Source organism: Trichosurus vulpecula, chromosome 1 (assembly GCF_011100635.1).
Source record: "Trichosurus vulpecula isolate mTriVul1 chromosome 1, mTriVul1.pri, whole genome shotgun sequence".
NCBI classification, from domain to species: Eukaryota; Metazoa; Chordata; class Mammalia; order Diprotodontia; family Phalangeridae; genus Trichosurus; species Trichosurus vulpecula.
This window is the reverse complement of record NC_050573.1, coordinates 236,901,903-236,928,357: the sequence shown is the minus strand read 5'-3', so window position 1 is coordinate 236,928,357 and position 26,455 is coordinate 236,901,903. Positions and strand designations below refer to the sequence as shown.

Below are 26,455 nucleotides of genomic sequence, written 5' to 3'. Positions count from 1 at the left end.
TTTTCCCCAGGGTCACACAGCTGGTTAAGTGTCTAAGGCCAGATTTGAATTCAAGAATATGAATCTTCCTGAATCCAGGCCCAGAACACTATCCGCTTTGTAACCTAGCTGCCCTGCAAGTTGATTAAGGAATATTTATACCTGTCTCTCTGAGCCTCAGTTTTTAAATGTGTAGAACTGTAGCTACATGTATCTCATATATAATCTATATCAAACTGCATACCTTCACAAGGAGAGGGGAGTGGAGGAAGGGGGGAATTCGGAACTCAAAATTAAAAAAAAACCAAATGTTAAAAATTGTTTTTCCAAGTAATTAAAAAATATATAAAAATTAAATAATAGATGTAGCACCTGATTTACATGTTCATTAATGTCAAGTTTGCCTAGAGACACCACTGTTATTAATTTGACTTCTGTGGGGGAAAAAATCTAGAAGACAATAAATACTTGTTAACTGATTGATAAGTAGCCCCTTTTTGTCTCCTTCAAAAATAGGCTGCTAGTGAGGCTTACCACTTTTTCCTTTGATCTGAGGACTCCAAGCTTCCCAAACCGAACATGAAATGGAGAACACTGATAGGTGCCATCTTGCTGCCGGACCACAATGACATCAATGCATCCAGAGAGTGTGGCTTGATTAATGCCCTTGTATAGCTCCTTTACAGTGACAATGACTTGCCCAGCAAGCTGCCCCACATAATTCATGGTTTGAGACTAAAAAAAAAAATAGGAAAATGAAAATTAAGTGATGATAAATCATAGCTATTATCCAGTTGGTATCAACATGTTGCTCCAGGTAGCAAGATTTTTATACTTTCCCAAATTTTTACAAGATCCCCTAACTTGGAATGCCCACTGACAAGCTTTATTTATGACTGGCTACCCCATAAGGTCCGTCCTCTCTTCCATTATGTCTATAGGTCTACTGCTTTTCTCCCTGACACAGCTGCTGGTAGGTATTCTCCTGTCCTATCCTCTCTCTCTCCTCGCCGTTGGCAATACCTATTTCTCAATAGCCAAGACGCATAAACTTAGACCTGCTATATGATGAACATTAGACATAACCACCCAAGATTGGGACCCTCATAATACTTGCCACACAAGTCCCCCTCCCCCAAAGAATCAGCTCCCCACTGCTACCCTCTGCTGAAGATCTGGACCCCAGCCCATAACCACCACCACCACCTGAAGACCGTGATCCCATATGGCTTTGGCTGCCCACAAAAGACATGGCCTTAAGTCCTAGATCCATCACCATCATCAACTGACCACAGAAACACTCCCGCCCTCCCCACCTTCCATGCTTCTTCCTGCCTGGATCCCCTTCCCTGCTACCTCAGACCCCTGGAAATCCCACTTTGGTTACTGTGGCCAGTACTGGAGAGCGAGGAGAGGGGTGTCCCTTCTCCCACTGCCCAGAGTCCTAAAACAGAACTTGGAATAAGTTTTCCCATAGAAACAACATTATACATGGTTGTTAGATTCCATAGCAAGGCCTAATAAGAGAGAGTATAACATAATTTAGCTATAGCATAGTTTTAAAAGTCCTTTACCAGCTGGCTTAGGAACCTTACCACTCTTTTATAACACTGTAAACATTTTTATAATATTGTTTCTATGGGAAAACCATTCTGAGTTCCAAAACAACAAACTGACAAACAGTTTTGGAATGGAATTGATTCTTCCAGGATGACATATATTTGTATTTCATAAACTAAATGAAATGAACTTAAGACACTTAATGTGATCATTTCAAAACACCTAATAGATTTTCCCTCTCTTATTGGTTTCCAATCTGAGATCATGACCCAAAATGGGATCCCTAGGTATCTACAGAAAGCTCTCAAAGGACTTTCTGAACTTTAGGTGTGATAGAAATCTCCAGAAATTAGCTAAAGTGGACTGCTTCCAGAAGATGTGTGATAGAAATTGGGGATAAAAACCTTAATTTGGCTAAAGTTCCCTTGCTCCCACCCCTAATGCATTCCTCAATCCTTAAAATGTGCCCCACTGATCCAGCCAGGAGTGATCAGCCTTAATGGGTGAACACTGCTTCTCCTCCCCCTTACCGTCCCCACCAATGAGTGAGTTATTGCCTTTCCTCCTCATAGTCATTGTGACATGACTGTAGTTAGGGCCCTGTTAACTTTCAGGCAAAAATGGGGGTCTCAATGCCTTAAAATCTCTCAATCTCAAAAATACTCTCTGTATGCCAAGGATCTTTAAAATAAGTATTACCTGCTTAGTTCTCTTTTAGATCTTAAAGACTCATTTAGGGTCACAGGAAAAAAAAATTGAGAGCCGCTTTACTTTCAGCTGATAAAGATTATTACAAAGCATTTACAGATGTGGAAACTCACACACAAATAGAGTACCAGCCAGAAATTGTGGCAGAATAAGCAAAAGAACCTCGGTCACCTGAACCTGACCTCCCTTTTCCTTTCTGTGCCAATGATAATTACTTAGAAGAAATGGTTGGTACTTATTAAGAGTTTTATGGCACTAGATAACAGTTTTTATTCAAGAGCAATAAATTCAACAAATATTAACTAAAAGCCAACTGTATGATAGAATAATATACTAAACGACCAGTGAGACACAAAGATTAGATAAAATAAGGTATGTGCCTGTAAGAAGTTTCCAGTCTAGTTTGTAGGAAGAATTTAAATTTTATACACTTATTTGACAAGTTTAACTCTCATTAAGCTGCGTCTTACATCACAGTAAAAACAAAACAATTCATTAATGATTTTTTAAGTTTTTTGCTTTTGTGTCTGCATTACAATAATCAATTCTAGGCCTTGAAATAGTCTCTGAAAATAGAAAAATGAGACAGCAAGAGTTCCAATGTAAATAATTCACATCTGAAGCCTATCTTCCAGGAGCTCAGGCTCAGAGTTGGAAGAGAAACCTTAGAGGTCATTTTAGTTGAACTTCTTCATTTCACAAAGGAAGAAAACTGAGGCCTGGAGAAACTGTTACTTTCCCAAGCTCATGGCTGGTGAAAGATCTAAGATCTGAAATGTCCTGAATCCAAACCCAGGGTTTTTCCATTATACTACACTGCCCTTTGAAAAGAAAACCCTCTGAAACTGTCATATTCTGTAGATAATGTGATGACATGTTTGTTGCTCAGCAGACTGCCAAGTAGCCTAAGTTTTGGTTGATGCTTGATCATTGATAACATTTTAAAAACAGCATTCTGATCTTTATATGAAGAGATCAACTCATACTTGCTATCTAATTCTAGTGCACCTTCTCTTACTTAGGAAACAGACAAAGTAAATCTAACGATACAAATGGGCAATATGATGCAGTAGGTGGAAAGCTGGCCTTGAAGCCAAGAAGTGGGTTCACTTCCTGTCTCTGATGCTTACTGGCTGTGCGAGCCAGGGAAAGTCACTTAACTTCTCAGTAATTTAGGCATCTCCCTAAGACCATACATTATTAGAGAAGGCATTAACCTGTACTGTTAGCAGTAATTCACTTTATCAATATGATCCATTTCTATCCCTATACACCAACCAATCTAGTAGCATTCAATAAGCATGTATTAAATGCATATATACACACACATATATAAAATTTATTTACTAGGCACTGGGACTATGACAAAAAAAAAGGAAATTGTCCCTGTTCTCAAGGAGCTAGCATTTTATATGGGAAGGCATAATTACTGACTACATCCATAACTACTATATGAAAGCACTACAGTACAATGTAAAGGACATCACGTTTGGAATCAGTAGACCTCCTAGATTTTAGTACTTTGTTCCAACTTTGCCACAGACAAACAAGGTAACTATAGGTTATATTTGGGCCTCAGTCTTCTAATCTGTAAGGTTAAGAAGCTGACATATTAGTGAATCTCTAACATTTTGAATTTACTTTTTTTTTTAATTCAAAGCATACAAGCTTTGGGAGAGAAGGCACCAGTGAAAAGGGAACATTAGGTCCCTAATTAAGAACATTTATGTTCATACAAGATGCTTTTAATTACCATGGCTAAGTGATATGCTGCCTATGTAAGAAAAAAAAAACTTGTGCAAATGTTAGTTTCTAAATACAGAAAAATATAGGCTGTCAAATCACTGGCCCTCGCTTGGCAGGCATGAAGAGCTCCATTTATATGAAGAACACTGAGATAACAAAAGTAATGGCAGGTACACAGGGAGATGTACTATACTGCGATAATGAGAAACAGTAACTCTGTTAAAGTACAAACAAGGCAGAAGGGAGAGCTTTGCTCTTGGGTGTGTTTGAGGGAAAACCATGTAATCACCCTGCAGAGAGGGCCCTGCTTTGAGCAGGAATTACATCATAATTATTTACTCAACTGCAACATCTAGAGCTGCAAGAACACCCCGAATCTATCAAGCATTTAATTAAGTCACTGATCACATGCAGGCTCTAAGGTTTAGAGAAAAAAGCACTGCTACAGGTAGTTAGGTACAGTGGGAAAAAACACTGGATAAGGAGTCAGAAGATAAGTTCTAATCCCAGTTTTTACATGTACTAGGAGTCATTTAAATTTGAGCCTTAGTATCTTCATCTGTAAAATGGGGATGAGATTTGCACTATGAATCAATTAACAAATATTTATTGATTGGTTAGCAAATGCCAGGCACTATGCTAAGATACAAACAAAAGTGCCCTCAAGGAATTAATAATTCTAACGGGGAATAAAAACATACGAGTCTCTAAGTACATAAATAATGTATATAACACAAATACAAGGGAATTTTGGTGCAGAGTACACTACCAATTAGGAGCAGGATTAAGAAGGGTTTCATATAGGACAGGAGCTCTTACATGGGGTCCATACACTCCTAAGGAATCTGTGGAAAGATTTCAGGGGACAGGAAAAATACGACTTTGTTTTCACTAATTTCTAACTGAAATTAATCCTTTCCTTCAAACAGGAATTAAAAAAAATTCTGAAAAAGGCTTCACTAGACTGCCAAAGGGGTCTATAACACAAAAAAATTAAGAACCCTCGATACAGAAGGTGATGCTTGAGCTGAGACCTTAGGGTTTCAGTGGGCAGAAGAAATGAGCGAGTGCATTCCAGGCATGAGGAACAGACAATCCCAACCATAGAGATAGGTAAAAAAAGGATAGGATGAGAGTGTACCATACTCCATATGGAAAAAAAAATGTTGTTGCTTTAGTGGTAAGTAGCTTTAGAAATGTGAGATGCAATTGATAGTGGTAGTAGGAAATAAACTAACCTGTCCCTGAAATAAAAATATCAATAAATACTATCTGCAGCAGGAACAGGAGAATCTTTTTCCTACTGGGACCAGCTCAAGTGCTACCTGTCTTCCATGATGCTTTCTTGATCTTTCTGTGAAAGTCAGCCGCTTCTCCTTGAACTTCTCACATCCAAAGCTAATGCAAAAAACCTCTATTATTTTATAGGTGAGGAAACTGAGGCTGTTCAAGAAAGTTAAACAACTTATCCATGGACGTGAAGCTAGAAAATGTCAAAATCAGGATTCAAAACCAGGTTTCCTAACCCTCAAGTCTAGTATGCTTCCCACTACACCATAATTGTCTCTTGCTACGATGTCTGACTTCACCCATGCACACAATCATGGTAACTTGTGTTATTAGTTATAGATATCTATGTCTTTCAGGGGCTATGCTGGAGCCAGCTCGAACCAGCTTGAGGGAGTTTATTGCTAAATTTCATTGTAAGTAAATTTCATTGTAACCTCAGAAATTAGCAAACTACAAATCAGGGCTTGCTTTATAGTTCCACTGACTGCCTAGCCTTAAGAAAATGATGGTGAAAATGTTAATAGGGAAGATTAAATTTAAAAGTGTGTTGTCATATATTTCCTTCTGGTCCGCCCAAAATAAAAGACATAAAACATTTAACAACACACCATCGTATCCCTTTTCTATTCCATCAATTTCTTGGACGCAGGGTCATCTCAGCTATCTATCCTCACCTTCTCACATAATGCCTTCTGCTATTTTCTTGGCCAGACCTGGGATTTCATTGGGTATAGGGAACTCCCTCTCAATGAGGAAATTTCCTTGTCTATTGACACCTGATGTCAACCTTATAGTCTTAGAAGCACTAAAGGCACAGGGTCACAAAACAGATTGCTTTCACTGGCAATCCCCCTCTGTCTAATCTTTTTTTTGAGGGGGGAGGCAGGGCAATTGGGGTTAAGTGACTTGCCCAAGGTCACACAGCTAGTAAGTGTGTCAAGTGTCTGAGGCCAGATTTGAACTCAAGTCCTCCTGACTCCAGGGCTGGTGCTCTACTCACTGCACCACCTAGCTGCCCCCTCTCTCTAATTTTCAATTTTTCCCTATCTACTGGCACCTTCTTTAATGTCTACAAATAGGTATATCTCTCCATTAATAATTTTTTAAAAAAAAAAAACCTTCACTAGATCCTATGATCCTTTTCTTTCTTTTTCAGCCAACCTGTTTAAACCTCAGTTTTCTTATCTGAAAAGTGGGGATAATAATAACTTTAGTACCTAACACACAGGATTCTTGTGAGTATCAAATAAGAACATAGGCAAAGTGCTTTGCAAGCCTTGAAGTGTTATATATGTGCCAGCCATTATTATTCTATTATAATAACAATAACAAATGAAATAAGGGATAGAATCATTGTTTAGGATAGATAGTATGACAACAGGCAGAAAAGTGGAATCACTCAACTTGTACTTTCTTTTCTCTAGCAGCAAGAATGGCCACACAGGGAAGAAAAAACCAAAACTGGTTAACAGAAAATTGAGAGCCTAAAGAAAGGGTAAGAGAACATTCAGCCAACCTCAATGAGTTCATGTCACCAGAGGCCTTTTCAAGCTTTATCCTAGGGCACTGAAAGAACCCATAGCTGTGAGTGCTGAAGTGCTGTCAGTGAGCTATGAAAAATCTTAGAGAACCACTGAGGTACAAATATTTGTAATTTTTAAAGTAAGAAAGGTCAATTGCAAACTATGAGTCAGTAGGCCTAGAAGAATTTTAGAACAAGTGATTTAAAAGATAGTTTTTGAGCACTTAGAATGGGAAGTGGTGACTACTACACGCCATTATGAGTACATCAAAAGCAGGTCATGTAAAACCAAACCTGTAGCAACAAAGAATTAGTCAAAGTCACTTAGAATATTCTTCAATCCACCAAAGTGAATCCAACAAACATTTAATAACTGCCCATGGTTTACTGAGAACTGTGCTCAGTGGCAGAGAAAATACAAATTAGGTAAGCCACATTTTCTGTTCTTCATAGAATTTACAGTCTATATATAGGAAGATATGACAAAATAATTATTATAATTACACAGATAATTATATGTAGATGTTATAGATAATTATTATACAAAATAATACATGGTACATGCATTAAAGAGGTACCAAAAATGTGATGGGAGATTCAAGTAGGCAAAGTGGGGAAGTCACTATTGATTTTAGGGTAGGAGAACTTTCAAAGCATAAGGAACAGCGGAAGCAAACCTTGTCAAATAGCAGACACTCAACAAATACTTGCTAACTTGATGTGACTAGGGAGTATGATGCGATAAGGCTAGAAAAGTAGGGGGGTGTTAGATTCTGAAGGGCCTTGATTATCTTCCATAATCCTTTTATTGTTTATAGACAAGATAGAATGATATAGGTTGGTTAATAGTACATTACACGGATTCAGAACTTTACAAAGTGTCCTCATTGAGGAGGACTGATGGACCAGTATTTGATGTGAAAGGAAGTCTCCACAGTGGAACATTATAGGCTTTTGTCTTTGGTCTTTTCAACATTAATATCTGTGATTTAGATGAAGACAAAGCTGTCATATTTGCGAAATCTTTGAAAGATGGCCAACATGTAGGAAGAGCTAACAGGCCAGCTGGGCGACACAGCAGATGGAGCACTGAATGTGGGGTCAGGGAGACCTGAGTTCAAATTCTACCTCACACAAGTAGTAGTAGTTGTATGACCCTGGGTGAATCATAACCTTTCTCTGCCTCAATATCCTCATTTGAAAATGAAGATGATAACAACAGCACCAATCTCCCAGGGTTGTTGCAGGGATAAAATGAGATAATATTTGTAAAGCATTTTGCAAACTTTAAGTGTTATCATCATCACCATCATTATTAACAACAGCAGGATGATGGAATCATTATCACAAAAGATCATGAAAGGGTAGAAAAGTGGGTTGAATCTTATAAGATGATATAAAATAAAGTTATATAAAGTACTAAACTGGGCTTTTAAAAAAGAATGGCTTAAAAAATTTGTATATTTATTCATTTTGAACTTAAATAGAAAAAGACCAAAAAAAGAGAACATTTCCATGTATACAGCACAACACAAAAAGAGGATTCAATATAAAACCATGAATTTCCATTTTTACAATTTTTATTTGAAAAAAAAAACACCTTTGTAATAGATACTAGACATCATTTTCAAAACTACACTGCATTTCTGTGCTTCCTTCTAAGTTTTCTTTTGTTCTCTCCTGTGCACTTTTGATTTTTTTTCTCCTTCCAAGAATGACTTTTTATGGCTGGATAATAGATCATATGAAAAAGATCTTGGGCTTTTAGTTGACTCCAAGTTCCGCTCTTCTGATCTCAGGCTACATTACTAGAAGCAAAGTGACCAGATTATAGGAGGTTATAGTCCTTCTGTATTCTGCCCTGGTTAGATCACATCTAGAGTATTATATTCATTCTAGGCACCCTATTTTTAACAAGGATGTCAGATGACTAGGCAACCATCAGGATGGTAAAGGGAATGGGAACCATACTATACAAAGACTGGTCAAGGAACTGGGGATATTTAGCCTAGAAGAGAGAAGATATAGGTGGAAGAGATGATACTTTTGAGTATATGAAGTTCTGTTATTTGGAAACAGGAATAGACTTGTTTGAGGAACAAGGAACAATGGGTGGAAGTTTCAGGGAGGCAGATTTCCAGTTGATAAGGAAAAACTTCCTAACATTAAGAATTCTCCAAAGTAACTGCTTTTGAAAGGGACTCTGAGGTCCCCATAACTGGGGGTCTTCAAGCAAAAACTAAACCAACACTTGTTAATTATACTAGGATTAGTATACACATAAAAACTATGTGAGATTCCTTTCAGCTCTGAGATAATAAAATGCTTTTTGCTTCAAGTTACAGTCACGGTAATGGACTATGTCTAATTTCCAAGAATCAGCCTCAATAAAGTACAGTAGGCTACTGATGAATCACTTGTTACTGAATTCTTTGACTACAGCCACCCTTGGAACATAGCTTGACATTACAAAGAAATGCCTATGCCTGGAAGTAGTGAAAAGATTTGGAGGTAATCTGTGCTTTTTTGTTTTTTAATGATTTTCATGCGGAGTAGGTAGTATGTGACAGGGTGCTCAGTTTTTCTTACTAGGTTTTAACTCACTGCTAAAGCTTCAAGTATAGGTGAAGACATTAACTAGTCTAGCTAAGTTTGAAGAAGCTTGTCACCACTGGTTCATCAGTGAGTGATGATTCATGAATACATATACAGTGTGAAGGGCATTACATTCTTCACTGGAAGAGGAAATATTTACAGAGATGAAATCACTCATATTAGAAACGAGTTAAATGTAACTGACTACTTACTCTGGGATTTTGAGGAGGGGAAGACAAGCTTATTCTGATTAAAATTTCACTCATATGCTCAATCAAATTTATTTTCTAATCTTCTTATGCACTGGATATCTAGTATACCTAATACAGTCTAGGATACTAGTAAAGAACTCTTGAATCATATTACATATTAGGAAATATCACCGAATCAAATACCTTCAACACAAAGATGGTGCGCTTTTGGCAAGTTTTTAATAAACCAGTGTATAATTTTAGCAATTGGTATTCACTAAGGCACAGAAATTACTAGGATACAATTTCTTTGAAACAGGCTGACTTGTGGAAGCTTCTCCTCTCTATTTATGGATAGTACAAATAGCAACTCATGACACTCCAGCAAAAGAAACAAAAGCCAGGGTGGAAAGATGGGACCTCTGAGACTACCAATTCTCTCCGAAGGATGGCAACCCTCACATTACTGTGACAGGCTGTGGGAACAGGAAACACATATTCAAAGTTAGTCTCTCTCCCCTTCCCCCAAGTATCACTAAATTCCCTAACAAAAATAAGCTAAACTGGAATGTTAAACTTTTCTCTAGTTGCCTGAATCTCTGAACAGCAGGTGGTCATTCAAACTTTCAATCAGTAGTTCCTACAGAACTTCAACTTAGAAAAGACCTGTCTGATCACCGTTTGAAGGATCACAGTGATTCCCATTCCCATCTTATTAACCTTGGCTAACAAGGGCATACCAGCCAAAAGCTTAGTCTAGCTACCAGGGCACTCAAGAGTGAAGAACTTATTATCACAGAAAGTAGGGGAAGGGCAGCAGCTGAGGGAAAAGAAAGAAGATTCTTATGTCTAAGCTTTTATCTGCTTTATATAAAGAACTACACTTGAGAAAAACAATGCTGAGAATCCAGTCTGGTCCAAAAGAAGATAAAGGTCGAGGACTAAGTGGAATTTGAAGATGAAATTCTGTAGTACAGAAGTTTTATTTTTTCAAGAAATGAAATATTTACCATCCTGCTTTACCATATGCTTGGGCACATAAACCAGTAAATGTGTCTGTATGACTGGCCCTCTGCCTCTTATTCCTATATTAGTGCTTTTTGATAATAATAGCTGGCACTTCTATAGAGCTCTATGGCTTACATATATTAAGCATATTACACATATACTTTGCACATGTTACTCTTCAAAGAGTCACAAGGACCCTGTGAGTGAGGTTTCACAGGTATTAGGATCACCATTTTACAGATTGGGTAACCAAGGCTCAAAGAGATTAAGTGATTTGCCTGTGGTCACACAGCCAGAAAAGTCTTGGAGTCAGGACTCAGATCTGCTTTCTGACTCCAAACTCAGTCATTACCAATGCTTTGCTGTCTGCATCTAAACTGTGGAGCTCATGCTGACATTGAAGAATATTGCTTCTGTTTGCAAACTCCCCTTTGAAGAGGAGAAAAATTTGAAAATTTTTGTCATGCAACTTGGTATTAATCTGATTCTACTCAGACTGATATCACTTATGATGTACTGTGGAAGATTCTTTCCAGGAGCAAGTCTAAGGGCAGGGAAAAAAAAGACCACAGAATTTAGGTGGAGTGTGTATTTTCTGTCACTACACTGTCTCTTTTGCCCAGCTTCCTCACAAAGATTATTTGCTCTAATCAGCTTTTTTCGTCTCATGACTAAATATTAATTTACTCTGTAATCAACCAGTAAACATTTATTAGGTGCCTATTGTGAGTCAGACATATAGGATTAACAGAAAAGTAATCAATATTTTTCGTAGTCTCATAGAGCTACTTGTGATTCAAAGAGTTCTGATAAAGCTCAAAGAAAAGGATAACCACCTAGAGATTCTAGGGCTCTTGCTCCTTGGATCACTGTAACAGATGCTTCTGTTTTCTGCAGTATTTTTTACTCTTAGATATGGGCTACATTTAAACTCATAAAAATGGCCTCTACAAGATTCTGTCTTTGACCTTTGCATAGAGTAAAAATTTTCTCTTATCAAAATAAGACTGGTCAATTGGTTTCTTTTTTACTCTTCAGTGAAGCTGAGATTTCACAAATGGTTTTCAAAAATCAGAGTACTTGGAAAGCACTTCTATTTTATGGTATAGCATAGGCTTTAAGGAGAAGTCAAGAAAAAGGAAAGCTGCTGGTTGGAAGTAAAGAGTTTAAGATTTTAAAATAACACCTACCTTTTCTCCATTTCTCACGAAGTAAAAAAAAAATAGCAAAAAATGTCTTAATGTTTAAGTCCCTGATCACAGAACTTAAGATTTTGTGTTTCCAATTTTTCTCTGTCAGTGAATGATTTCCTCTGAACAGTAGTGTTTGTACTTAAATGAAAAATTAAAGGATTGTTAATAGATGTCAAAGTATAAGGGACAATATAAATGAAAAGATGATTACTATTACAGATGAAGAGGATGGCACTGACTCTAATAATGAGTAAAATGAGGCATTTCCAATAACTGGTGCAGTTCTACCTACACACTCAGACCTTTAACCCTCCACAGCATACACTTGCAAGCGAGAACGGTAACTGGAGTTAAGGGCAAAGTTTGTGATAGCAGACTAATGTTGATGTAGCCTCCCCAACCCCCATATCCAAAACTAACTGACTTATACTAGGAAGAACAGTGCAAAGCTTGGCTTCCTTCATACCAAATAAACAGGTCAAGGCAAGGGCCTGACCTGGAATTAGGACATCAGCGAAGTTTAAATCAATGAAAATAAAGTTCAGATACTAACGGTAATTTTCCCCCAGGGCAAAATTTCTACTGTTATTAAAAGATACAATTCTAACCTATAACCTCTAATGCCAACAGTATATATGAAAGCTTTACATCAATAAGCACAAGAGCAAGTCCTTAACTAACTGTCCCGGCCCCAACTGTTTGGTAATAAAGAGAATCCCCTAAGAAACACTCCAGAGATACAAATAGTCAGGTTAGTGTCAGCATCCCCTTCCCAATACAATGTTGTGGAGAAAAAAATGTGAGGTTTTCAAATTGTAAATGCCCCACAGGGACAGTCAGGGCTGCAGACCTCCTAGGGGAAAATGTTTTGAATGACAGGAATTTTGGGAATTGTGGTTTGCCTTCACCTTAGCCTGGGAGAAGATGGAGGAAACATAATATCCAATCTGGGATTAGGGATCCAAGATCTGGCAACATGCAGAGCCTGAGCTAAAAAGGAGCTAAGGAGACTATAGGAAACAGGGCACGGGCTGATCAATGGGGGGTAGGGTAACAGGACTTCCGCTGAGGTGGCCAGCATCATTGTCCACAGCAAACTGACAGGACTGCTGCAATCTGATTAGGAGAAAGGCCTGAACTATAGGGGACTTTCCCCACCTGGTTTTGATTTTGAGCAATTAAATACCCCCACCTTTCACCTGGTAAGATGCTGATGGAAAGAGAGCTTTGAAATCAGAGCGTATGGGTTCAAATCCTGGCTTTGCCATTTATTACCTGTATGACTTTTGCCAAGCCCCAAACTGTCTCTTGGCCTCAGTTCTGTTATCTGTAAAATGGGAGTGTTGGACTAGACAGCCTTTAAAGTTCCTTTCAACTGAAATTCTATGATATATCCATCTCTAACATTCTATGATGCTATTAATCATTTCCCATCTACTATATGTGAGGCACTGTTTTGGGTACTGAGGGGGAGCTTATGAAAGCCCCACTTTCATTTGATTATTAAATTACTTGGCCATTGGAGTAAAGGAGTTTCATTACTGCCTAAGGTGTGCAGGTTTATCTTCTTAAAATCCCCCAATTTCAAAAAAGTGCCTAGAATTACTTGCATTTCATTTTACCATGTGATCTTCATTATTTCAAATCATATTATCTTGAAATTATATTTGAAGAAAAAAAAAGTCTTTAAAAATCTAGACTCTTGTGGCAGCTAGGTGGCACAGTTAGAAAGAACACCAACGCTGGAATCAGGAGGATCTGAGTTCAAATCCAACCTCAGACACTTACTAGCTCTGTGACTCTGGATAAATCACTTAACTCCAGTTGTCTCCAAAACTAAAAAAACATCTTTTGATTACTGAATTTGTTTGATGGTGAGATGAAACTGTGATTACATTTCCACCTGTGTATGACGAAACAATAGGCATAAGAATGAAAGTTTTGTTAGTTAGATTGTTAGATTCTGGAGGCATGTGAGTTGATTTGAACGAAGTGTATGAGATACACAAGGAGATAGTCTGTGTACTATAAAAATCTATAAACACCTATAAAATTTTTATAGTTTATAAGCAAAAACTTTTATACCAACACCTGTACTACCCTTAAAGCCATTTAAAAATCAGAGTTCCTCACAACCATTCCTGGGGGGAGGGGAAGGTCACATGATTCTGTGTGTTACATAGAGTGTGTAAGGGAACTTTGATAGACTAGTCTAACCAACTACACCTGACAACCCAGAAAATATCAATAGCAAGAGGAGGAAGAAGTTCTTGTGGTTGGTTTTTGTTGTTGATAGTTTACATCTATCTGCCTATTTATATGTACATATGTACTTTTTACTGCATAAGCAAAAATTACATATAAAATAACCTATTAGGGCAGTGTTATACTTCCTTGTAATCTTTGTATTTGTTTTTACTTTGCTAAAGCACATTCTAGAAGGAAAACAAGTTGGCTCACACATAGATAACAGGCATCATATTTAGTAAGAAAACACTAAACAAGTATATCTTTGTACTAAAGCATTTGAAATTAAGAAGCAGCCAAGTCATGATGTCATTGTGATAGCAGGTTTATAGTAGCAATAAAGCTTTCATGAAAACTAACACTAGCTAAATGAAAACTAACATAAAAACTAAGGTCAGCTTGGATATTAAACAAAGGACTCTCAGAGACAGTTGCTTTTGTTTCTGTCGGCTTGTTTTTATAGGAAGAGAGTCAAATGCCAATCTATATATTTCTCTTTCAGTTTAAAATGAATATCACTTAATTTTACTTAAAAGAGAAATATATGTACACAAGTTGAGTTAACACTGCTTTATCCCAAATTTAACAATACCTCAAATGACCAGGCTGAGTCAATTGATGCTGGGGGGTGTGTGTGTGAAGAAAATTGAGATAGGATGAAAATTTTTATTTCAAAGTGAAACTATTAACATTTTTGCATTGATTGATAGGTGCCTAGTCTTCTAAGTGTTAAGCTATCCTACGTTTAGTTAATGCAGAGCTCTAGAATACTAACCAGCCTTATGCTGTAACTCATATTAGTCATATATGATCATACTACCACTAAAAGAGAAAACTCTGGACAGATAAATTTAAACACTTCATTTGCATGTTTTAAACTAATAATACTTTCTGTTCCGAATCATAGAACATAAAAGGAAAAAAAGGCCAACTCCTTCACACTTCACTACAATATATAATACAGTGAAAGCCAATTTCAAAACACTGATTTGCCTTAACAAACACAGTTTATTTAAGTCAACAGGACACAGTCTTTCTCTGAGGTACATAAAAGCCCAGGCCACTAACAGTTTTTGAGATCCCTAGCCATAATTTTAAACATAAAGATACATTAAAAACAAACAAGACCCCCCAAAAGCACAGTCATAATTTAACAAATATTTTCCTCAGCCTTTTCTTGTAAAAATGGCCTTACCGAAGAAAACTCTAATTTCTATGCAATGTCAAAATTGACTTAAACCTGATCACACAATTTAACACTCCCAGTGTGGTAGATTTCAGGCCTTCTTTGAGCTTGAGGTCAGGTTAAATTGTCTTTGCGTTTTCCTCCCCCGTTCTAACTGTTCCCATACAAGTTTATGTCTTTTTACCCAAGCTTCAATGAGAAATGAATGTGAAACTAACATTGTTTCAAACCTCAAAAAAGCCCTTTAAGAATCACAAAGCTTAACAAAACTATAGCATGTACTATTTTTTTTTTTGCTATTCAGGGGAAAATGCAAAATACATAAGGAATTAAGAATTGGTAACACAAAGAAGTAACAATATATATATATATATATATATATATATATATATATATATATATATATATATATATATGTATACACACACATATATGATGGAAAGGTCATACTGTAGGGCAAGAGACGGAAAGCCCAATGGCCAAATATTGCTCTAACATATAAGTCAAAGGGTTAGAGATCAAGGTATTAACTAAGAAAAAGAGGGGAAGGTTTTTAAGATTACATAGGCAAAGTACCACCTAAATCACACATTCATAAGGAATTTCTTTTGCATTTTCATTTACATTTGTACAAGTAAAACCAACCAAACCCCCCCGCCAATATAAAACTTTCCAAGGGGGAAAAAACATTACTTTTCTCCCTGTACCATTCAGCTTGAATCACTAGACAAAGTGGGGGAAGGATACCTGCAAAGGTAACTCACCAGGATACCAGAAGGAGTTTTTCCAAGAAAAACATTTTCAGGTTTACTTAATTTGCCTTCATCATTAGCATTCTCCTTCTCCTCATCACCATCTTCTATGGAGAACATTTTAAAATTAAACTAGTCTTCAACCATGTCTTTTGCATTGATGAAAACACATCTCTAAATTAGAAATACACAAACTTGCAGCTATCCAGATTGAAAGAGGGTTGCTGCCCTGCAGACACAGTGATATGCTTAAAACTGAAAGGAAATGACTCAAAAAAAAAGTCAATACATGAGACTTCTTCACCAATAAGATTTGCTTAAATTGCTTCAGCCCTTCTCCCTTGGTAGAAGATAAGCAGTGGCATGGGATAGACTTTGCCACATGTTTATACTGATAGGTGCTCAGTCCTGCCCAATCACATGACAGCCACTGGCACTTCCATTAAACTAACAGGGATTTAGTTAATAATTCTTAAAACTTACGTATTCTTAAGAAGGACTGTACACAAGTGAAGAAATAAACAAACAAATGAATTATCTAAGGAAAAAAATGATTAGCAGTCACTTTCTGAGCAGGTCTGAGGTTTCCAAAGAGCTGGGCAATGTTTTCATATGCCCAATAAAGATCTATTTGAACAACAAATAAAACCTTTTACTTGTGTCACATCATTAGCGTCCAAAATCTTATTTAAATTATGAGTGAGACCTTTGATGCTTGAGTTTAAGAGTCTGATAAGTGAATCACAGGAACACAGATTTAGAACTGGAAGGGAATTTGGAGGGCATCAGGTCCAAAACTTTCCATTTTCAAATAAGGAAACTGAGGTTAAGTTACTTGCCAAGGGGTTGTTCAGGTAGCAAATAGGTTAAATTTTTAGAAGGAAAAAAATCTCTTAATTTTCTTTTTAAAACTCTTTAAATAGATTTTTTAAACGGTTTGATATTTGTTTTGTTTCATTTCATTTTTTTTAAACTCAGAAACTCCAATGAAGTCAGTGCAGGCAATTCAGTATTTACTGAGATCAGAGTAATGAGGCAAGATGCAGATTCTATACCAAGGAAAAAAATTAATTTTATAGAAAAGTTCCTCCTGGTACAGAGTCAATGATAATATAAGAGCTGGAAAAGGCCCTTGAGGTCATCTAATCCTCATTTTGCAGGTAAGGAAACTAAGGTCACAAGAAAGTAGCTATGGAGCTGCCAAGATCACGAAGTCATCTTCTTTCCAAAAAAACATCATTCTGTTGTGGAGGAGATGATTTTCGTTATTATTCCATGCATCATAAGAATTCTATCCATATATCCTTATATACTTTTCATAAACAGACAAAAATTAAGGTAGTCAGGTAGCACAGTGGCTGGAGTGCTGGACCTGGAGTGAAGAAGATCCAAGTTCAAAACTAATTCCTAGCAGTGTGACTCTGGACATATCACTTAACCTGTTTTCCTCAGTTTGTTCATCTGTAAAATGAGGATAATAACAGAACTTACCTCCCAGGGTTGTTGTGAGATTCAAGTGACTTAATGACTGTAAAATGCTTAGCACAGTGACTGGTACATAGCAATTATTACTGTTGTTGTTGATTACCAAATATTTGTAAGGGAAATTAGTAGTAAAGCTTCCCTTCCTCAGCCCATATCACAAGCCACCAAGAGATGAGGGTTACTGGATAAAGCATACAATTCTAACTTCAACAGAATCAATCATTAAAAAGTCAGTAAGAGGAAAATTATCAAAAAGTCAATCGAAAATATCTATTGAGGTCTCATTTTATATGGCATATTCGAAGAGTTACAGTATAGGGGTCTAAGAGTGGACCAAAAAGTTCCCTCTAGAAACTTGCAATTATACAGCATAAGGAATACAGACAGCATACAAATCTCTTACACAATGAAAAAAGGGTCATTAGAAATAAATCATTGGATGATAACTATTAAACTGTATAGATTCCTTATTTGTGCCATGCTGCAGTTTTTTATCTCTACCATTAGATGGCAGCAACAGAAAGCCTAACCTGGGGCACTGAGGACAAAGACCAAAGAAAGGAAAGGGGTTGGAAAAAAGACACAAGGAATAAGGTGGTAAGTAGTTCAGTGAAATGAAAAAAAAAAAAAACAAAGAAGGAAAGGAAGAAGAGAAACTGATAATGAGGAAGAGAAAATGTTGCCAAAGATATATTAGGGAGAGCTACAGTATAGTGAATTTGGAGTCAGCATGTTTATGTTCAAATTCTGATTCTGTTGCTTTATTCCTGTATGATCTTCAGTGAGTTGTGGACCTCAGTTTCTTCATTTGTCAACTGAGAGAGTTAGACTGGATGAGAGAGTTGGACTAGATCATTTCAAAGGTCATTTACAACTCCAAATCTATGATTATATGCAAATGGAGTAATAGAAAGGAAAACTCAAAGGAAAAATGAAAAAAGAGAATTTTCCCCATGACCCCCCCAACAAAAAAAAGAGAGAAAGAAGGAAAACACAGAAGGGAGAAAGTGAAACAAAGGCAAGAAAACTGTACAATTCTTGGAACTTTAGAGGTTTTGAAAGGGACATAACAGTATCATAGGCTTAGTTCTAGATGGTACTTTGAAGGCCACCTAGTCTAACTTCCTTAATTTACAGATAAGGAAATGGAAGTCCAGATGGGTTAAATGATGGGCCCAAATCACAAACCTAGTGGTAGGGGGTCTTCCTAGTTCATACTCTTACGTTCAAGTACGTGAACATACCCACCACAACTGGATAGATTAGGAACGAGAAAGAAAGAGGTTAGAAGAGAAATGGTAGACTTCACTGGATGAAAGGTCACTTGTGGTTAACCTTTTACCCCATCCTTCTACTTCTATCTTCTTACTCATTCTGGTTCTAATCCTCCCAAATGTGATAATAGCTAATAATAATAGCTAACATTTATATAACGCTTACTGTGTTCCAGGCACTGTGCCAAGTGCTCTGCAATTATTACCTCATTTGATATAAGGGGTGTTCCACTTGGGATAACTGGAGTTGAAGATTGTCACCAACATTATTATTTTGAAGGAAAACATCAGATACTGGACTTTCAAAAAAATTCAAATTGAATTATATAAGAATAAGTGTTTGGAAAGAGATATTACTAGGTCACTATGATTTTTTTTAAAATTCAGTTAGATAGTTTAAAAAAAATCACTTAATGTTAACAGTCCTGAACTGAAATACAGCAAAGTCATAAGAAGAATGGAATAGAGTGACCAGAGCTTTGTCCACGGTGTCAAAATTGAGGAGGAAGAGGAAGAAGAGAAGAAAAAATGGGAATTTACCCCACCACAGACTTCCCTATTCTAATCCTCAGTAAGCTCCTCCCCAGTCCCTACTTCCAAGATGCCATAGGTTTTTTTCTCCCAAGGATTCTGGTGTACTAAACTCCAAGACTGCTCCCTGAGGTTTTCCTTTCCCCACCCCCAACCATAACCAAAACATTCTTGGTGGTTTTGAGATACCCAGACTCACCCAGCAATGAAGGAACTGACTTACACATATTTCTTCTATCCCACTCTTGAGGGATAAAAGGTACCTGTCACATTCTTGATAACAAGGTCACAGTTCAAGTAGAATTAAGTTTCTTTTATTATTATTATTATTTTTTAAAAATTTTGTCCCAGATGGTTCTCCTGCCAGCTACAACAGTGCCCATGAGGTAGGCTTCTGGCCATGCTGCAAAGGAGCAAATTATATCTCCAAAAACTTTGCAAAGGGTGGTAAATCATTTATCCTTCATAATGAATGAGGCAATAAGGTATGGTGCATAAAGAGCTGGCCTCAGAAGGGCTAGGGTTCAAATCCCATTTCTGGAATATACTGGCTGTATGCCCCAGGACAAATCACTTCACATCGCAATGGCCAAGGCATTGCAATAAGAATATAAGTTCCAGAGAAAATGCTGATTTGTACTGGTACTGAGAATTCTTTACTAGGTAGGAAGTCCTATACTGATTAAATTGAGAGAGCAAATGGAAAGTTATCCCAAAAGACTCAAAAATTATATAACCAATCTGATTTTTTTTTTCTGAAAAGATGAAAAATTTCCCCCAAAGCTAAGAGGAAATGCTTCATACTACTGTTTTTGTGTGTTCTTTCACCTGCCGATGGAAGATCTCCTAACCAGTTTGTCCTGCTTTTATCCTAGTTTAAGATGTCACAGCATACAGGAACACCCACCGTCTTCTGTCAGAACAACTGGCAGCTAGGATATTTCGTTTGACCTCTGGTTACACAGAACATTTCTTATCCAAAGATAATCCTATTATACAACTTAGTTGTCTTTGGATGTGTTTTTGTAATAATATTGGTTCTTTCTATGTAAACGATGGTGGAGCTGATGAACTATCAGTGGGTCATGCTGTGTTATTTTTCCAGAAACCACTTTCATTAGAGTATAACAGAGACCTAGGCTTTAGTTCCCACTATATCAGTAATCAGCTAAGTGACTTGGGGAAGTCATTTAACCTCTCTGGGCCTCAGTGTCCTTACATGTAAAATGTAAGCTCGATTCTCTAAGATCCTTCCATTTTGAATATTCTATAATCCATCCAAATTTTCCCAGCCATTTTTTTGTTTGTTTGTTTGCTTTTTTGGAGGGGGGAAGGCAGGGCAATTGGGATTAAGTGACTTGCCCAAGGTCACATAGCTAGTGAGTGTGTCAAGTGTCTGAGGCCGCATTTGAACTCAGGTCCTCCTGACTCCAGGGCCAGTGCTCTACTCACTGTGCCACCTAGCTGCTCCCCCCAGCCATTTTTCATTGTATTTAACTCACAGTCCGCAAGATAAGGTTGAGAATACAATCCTGCCCATCCAGTGAACAGACAGATAAAGAGACGATCAGACCATTTATTAAGGGCTCTCTATGTGCCAGGTAGTATGCTAAGTTCTGAGGATACAAATATGAGAAAGCAAAATAGTTCTTGCCTTTAAGAACCTCACATGCTAATGAGGAAAGGCAAAACCTAAAGGGTGCTGGAAGGGGGAGGAACACTAGAACCACCCAGCAGCGTGGCATGGAGATGGCCAGGAAGAGAAGTGAAGGCCTGGATCTCAGCAAGTGAGAGAAATGATTATTTGTCTCTTGTATTTAATAACTAATTATTGATTTAGGACCAAGGTTTTTCCCATTTTCTACATCCTCACCCAGAAATCAACCAGTGTGGGAAATCACGGGCAAAGACTTACCCAAGCTAAAAATCTAATCAAAGACAGTAAAGAAATTCTAAGTTTAGGCAAATGGGTGGGCTCCTGCTCATTGTGTTTATTTAGGTCTGGAAAAATGTGGATTCTCCCTTCTGGCAGACAGGTGGTATGGAAATTGATAAGTCTCTTTGACCAAGATTGTGACCACTGTCACAAGAAGACCCTCATTGGAATAGGTACACTTCTCATTGTAACATTCATTCTCTCTCATTAATTGTTAACCAATCAGAGTTGATTGCCACCCTCAGGAACACCCACTCTTCCAAGGGTATATAAACTGTGAGCCCACCACCATGAGGGGGTCTTTGGCACTCAAGAGTGTCACTGACCCTTTTATTAATAAGATGCATTATTAATAAAATAATTAATTACCCAGAAACTATGACTCTCAAACATTTTAAATGTCACCCAAGGTAAGGTGAGGGCTGGCCTAGAAGAACCCAGGTTGGTCCCAGGGTCAGAGTCCAAAGTTCCAATGGGAAGAAGATGGCCACACAGAGAAGGTAGAGAAGCAATGTTAAGTGATTCGTTTGACCCTGACAACCACTCAAGCTCCTATATTTCTACCTTCTATCACCAAACTTACAGAAACTCAAACTCATAGAAAAGTGTATCCTTACTCCCTCAGTTTACTCACCTCCTACTTACTTCTCAATCCTCTGCATGTGAATTACTCTCTCCAAGCTCATCAATGATATTTCAACTGTGAGATTAGTTTTTTCTCAGTCCTCATCATAGCTGACCAGACAGGAGCTTCTGACTCTGTCCAGAAGATAGTATTTGACACTCTCCTCTCTTAGCTTCCCTGACACTGTTTTCTCCTGGTTCTCTTCTAACTTGTCTGATTGCTTCTTCACATTCTTCTTTGCAGGATCATCACCCATTTCATACTCCCCAACCACAGCTTCCCTCAAGGCTTTTTTTCTGGTTTTCTTTCTCTTTATACCATTTCTTTTGGTGAGTTCATCGGCTCCTATTACCATTTCTATGTAGACAACTCCCAAATCTATAAATTCAGACTTAAACTTCTTTCATCTTCCAGTCCTGAATCACCAGCTGCTTTTTAGACATCTCCACCTGGAACTCTCATCCCAATCTCATATGTTGCCCAAAACAAAATCCCTTTTTTCTTTCACCCTAAACCCACAGGGGAACCTTTGTACAGGCTGCCCCCTGTGCCCAGAATACCTCTTCACTTTTGCCTCTCAGAATTCTTAGCTTCTTTCATGGCTCAATCAGAGACCACTTTCTTGCTCTGCACATGCCACTCTCCTCATCCCCCCCCCACTGTTAGTACTAACCACAATTTAGCTTGTCTTTATCTACCCGAGTGCCAGCTACCCTAAAGATAGGAATAGTTTTCATTTTTTTATTCACTAGCACTTCATGCAGTGTCTTAACACTTCAGAAATGTTTGTCAACTTGAAATGAAATGATGATGAAGAAAATTTAAACTACCATCTTGGAAACCTGTTCTAACCAATTTTTACCTAATTATCCTGGGAATTTCCAAAACATCCACCAAAAAAAAAAGTCATGCTGAAAAGTTATCTAACTTCCTCCATCCTGCCTTTTTCCTCGAAACTGTTCTATCTCAAACCATTATAGCAAAAGTCCTTAAGCTGGGACCCCCAAACCCCCAAAGGATCTAGGGATTGATTTCAAGGGTTTCATGAACACAGAAGGGAAAAAAACACATCTTTAGTTTCACTAACCTCTAACTGAAATTTAACATTTCCTTTAATTATTTACAAATATTATTCTGAGAAGGGGTCCATAGATTTCTACAGACTGTCAAAGGACTTCATGACACACAAAAAGTTAAGAAGCCCTGAATTAGAAGATGAAAGGAATTACCCATCAGATTCATGCCCAGTATCCCAAGCCAAGCTATCCTACAACTTGATGGACAATTTGCTGTAGAACTTGAGCTCATCCTTTCTCTGCAGGAAGAGATTGTACATGTAACTGCTTCTGTTTAAAACCCTTTGAGGGTCTGTGATAAGGAAAAGGTTAGAGTACTTCTTGAGAACAAAATGTCCAAGTGTTTCAGGCTTTCTACAGTAACTTGGAAAGTCAACATGAGGGCTGAAAAACTTGCCCAAGATATCCCCAAGTATTTAAAATGCAACAATACAATCATGAAAAGTTTTATCACCTGGGCAAAGAATAACCAAAAGACAGTTACAAGCCATAAGGACAATTAAATTTCTCTTGCTTCATAACTATCTAATGAAAGACAACTCAAAATTATTTTTCATTTCTCTATAGTAAGGCATTCATGTTTCTGTCCTATTCAGAGTGAAACCAACTTGTTTTCTGGCCCATTTGAAATACAAATAATCCACAAGCACTGAATAAACACTACTATTGCTAGGACCCTAGAGGGAGGGCAGTCTAGTGGATAGTGAGACAGCCTCAAAGTCAGGAAGATCTGGGGTCAGGTTTCATCTCTGACAAATATTAGCTGTGTGACCCTGGGCATGCCCCTTAACCTCTCAATGCTCTAGGCATCCTATATAACTAAGTCACAGAGACGTGCCAATATTGTAGTGGTAATGAGGGTGGGGATTTTTGCTGTTCTTCTTGCCTTTAATGATTTTGGCCTTTGTTTGAATGGGGCAAGTAAAATGGGATCTTTTTGTCTTGGAGTGTTTCTCAGCACTAAGACAAAGTAATGGTAATCAGGGAAGGACTTTTTGTTGTCTCCTTTGGAATGCTGAGGTAATTAGGTACCTTTAATGAGTCTTGCCTTTCAAATGTAATGGCCAGCAAAATGGGACTTTTCACTGTTCTTTGAGTGCTTCTCAGCACTGAGGTAATCAAGTGCCCCAGGGCCCTGAGATGGGTATATAAGATCCAAGGTTGGTGTTTGACTTTTGGGACTCACTCATGGAAGAAGTGTTGAGAATCTGGGCAAGCTGTTGTGACTGCCCCCTGGCTTTGCTAACCCAGACCCATTGGTTGCTCTCTGGTAACTATTGTACTTTGGTCACAGATAAGAGGTCTGTCTGTTGATTCGTGTTTATTTGCTCTGTTTATATATTGTATATTTTTAATTTGTCTGTATTTGCTCTGAGTGGGAGATAATTCTTGTGAAGACTTCACAGAGAGAAAATATAAAAATTACTTTTTTTATTTCTGGAACAAGCAGGGGCAATGAGAGGATGGAATGGACTTGGGATTTAACCTTGTAGGAAACCTAACTCTCAGGAATTTGAGGACTGGGGCAGTAAGTGCCTACTGGTTGCTCCTTCCCTACTCCAGGAAGCCCCCTCCCTCTTTCCTCATTCCTCCTCTTTACCTTAGCCATATTATTGCCACATCAGCAGCTAGTTACTAAATAAGGAGATATGTTTCGAATTGGCTATACTTGATTTCCTGGTTCTTTGTCTAGCTTTTCACACCTAGATTGTAAGCCCGCCTCCCAGCCAATGGAGAGGAGGGATAGTGGTGGGTGGGAGTTGTTTTGCGATAGGATATATGTTGGTACTTTGCCTTTCTGATATGCCTCCTTCCACTACTCCACCCTAGTGAAGGTGATGCCCAAATCTCGAGAGATTTGTAAAATAAAAATTAATTCCTTTTCTGTCCCTACCTGAGAAGCCTCTGTGAATTGTTGGGGTACCCGGGTGGTCTTGCCACCCCACACAGCTCTGAAGTTCAGGATGCTGGCTTTTACCCCTGAACTAAGTGAATGATATATATATATATATATATATATGTTTGATTAAAGTGAGACTGTAAACCCCTTACATTTGCTTTCCTTAGAAAAGCAGATCGAAGAACCTGTGCTGGCAGCTCCTGTTGCTGGTCTTGTTGGGTCTTACACACCTACAGAAGCTGCTAGCCAAATTGTTACATATATCCAGGGAAATCCCTATATCAGTGAAATCAAAGGTCCCCTCCCTACCTCTATTTCTATATGCTAGGCATTGTGTACAAAGTAAAAACAGTCCTTGCCTTTAAGAAGCTAATGTTCTAATGGAGGGGATGATCGATCATATACATAAATGGATATACATCCCTTCCACATCATGGGGGTTAGAGGTGCAGGACCCTCCCCCACACCCCCCCCCTCACTGATCTGGAAAAATCTGTGTAAAAATTTTTGGCCCTCCCTTCATACCTGAAAAGTCTAAATTATTATGGTATCAAAAGATAAAATATGTCGACATTATACAATACTATATACATACATATATGCACATATCTGTATATATACACACAGATGTACAGATACATATATAGATATAGATATTATGCGTTTCTGAGTTACTAAACTTTTTCTGTGTCATCTGCAGCTTCTACAAAACTCCCCCAAAATTCTCATTTAATTTCTTATGCCAACCAGCTATATATTGAAACTGTGATGGGGAAAGTCACAGTGTGGAAGGGATGACTGTATACAAAATATATATAGAGTTGATACAAAGTAACCTTAGAGGGGAAGGCACTATCAGCTTGGCACCAAAGACCTTTGAGCTGAGACTTGAAGAAAGCTAAGGAATCTTAGGGGCATCTCCCTGAGGAGAACATTCCCGCAGGGAAAACAGCCAGTGCAAGGACACCAAGATGGAGCACCGGATATAAGGATAGTGTGCCTGGTGGAGAGTAGTGTATAAGAAGACTGGAAAGCTAGGAAGAGGCCAGATTTCAAAGTGTTTAAATGTCTGAGTTTATATTTGATCCCAGAGGTAATAGAGAACTACTGGAGTTCCTGAATGGGGGGAGGGGGTGATAGGGTCAGACCTGAGCTTTTGGAAAATCACTTTGCCAGCTGTGTGGAGAATGGATTAGAGTGAGGAGAGAGCTGAAGCAGGAAGACCAATTAGGAAGCTCCTACAATAGTTCAGGCTAGAGGTCATGAGGGCCCAAACAATGATGATGATGAGGGAGAAGAGCAAAAGATGTTATGGAGAATTTGATAAATGAAATGAATGAAAGTGATTAGTGGAGGAAGAAACCAAGCCTGTGAACACAAGTGACTTGAAAAGGTGGTGGTGCCCTTGTCAAGAATGAGGAAATTCAGAGGCAGAGGGGTTGACGAAAAGGTAAGGAGTCCTGTTTCAGGTATGCTGAACTTGAGATGCCTACCAGACTAATTCTAAATGTCCAATAGTAGTTGGTGATACAAGACTGGAGCACAAACTTTTTGTTTTAGTTATCTGCTCTTCTGATAATTACTTCACACTGGGAACCAAGTACAAAGGTATGGTTTCAAGAATACTGGGAGTTCCCAACATACTGAAGCT

At 38.0% G+C, this 26,455-nt stretch overlaps 1 protein-coding gene across 3 annotated transcripts in view; it reads right to left on the bottom strand.

Moving 5' to 3' along the window:
• The window catches only part of LPIN2 (lipin 2), a 106,337-nt gene that overhangs the window by 65,557 nt on the left and 14,325 nt on the right, over positions 1-26,455 (bottom strand). For 2 of the 3 annotated variants that reach the window (XM_036749833.1, XM_036749841.1), the window contains exon 2: positions 514-714. In XM_036749833.1, the coding sequence (XP_036605728.1) occupies positions 514-705 (192 nt within the window). In that variant the 5' untranslated portion in view covers positions 706-714. Of the gene's footprint in view, positions 1-513; positions 715-15,989; positions 16,331-26,455 lie in introns of those variants that run through there. The other variant, XM_036749826.1, reaches the window with a different exon arrangement.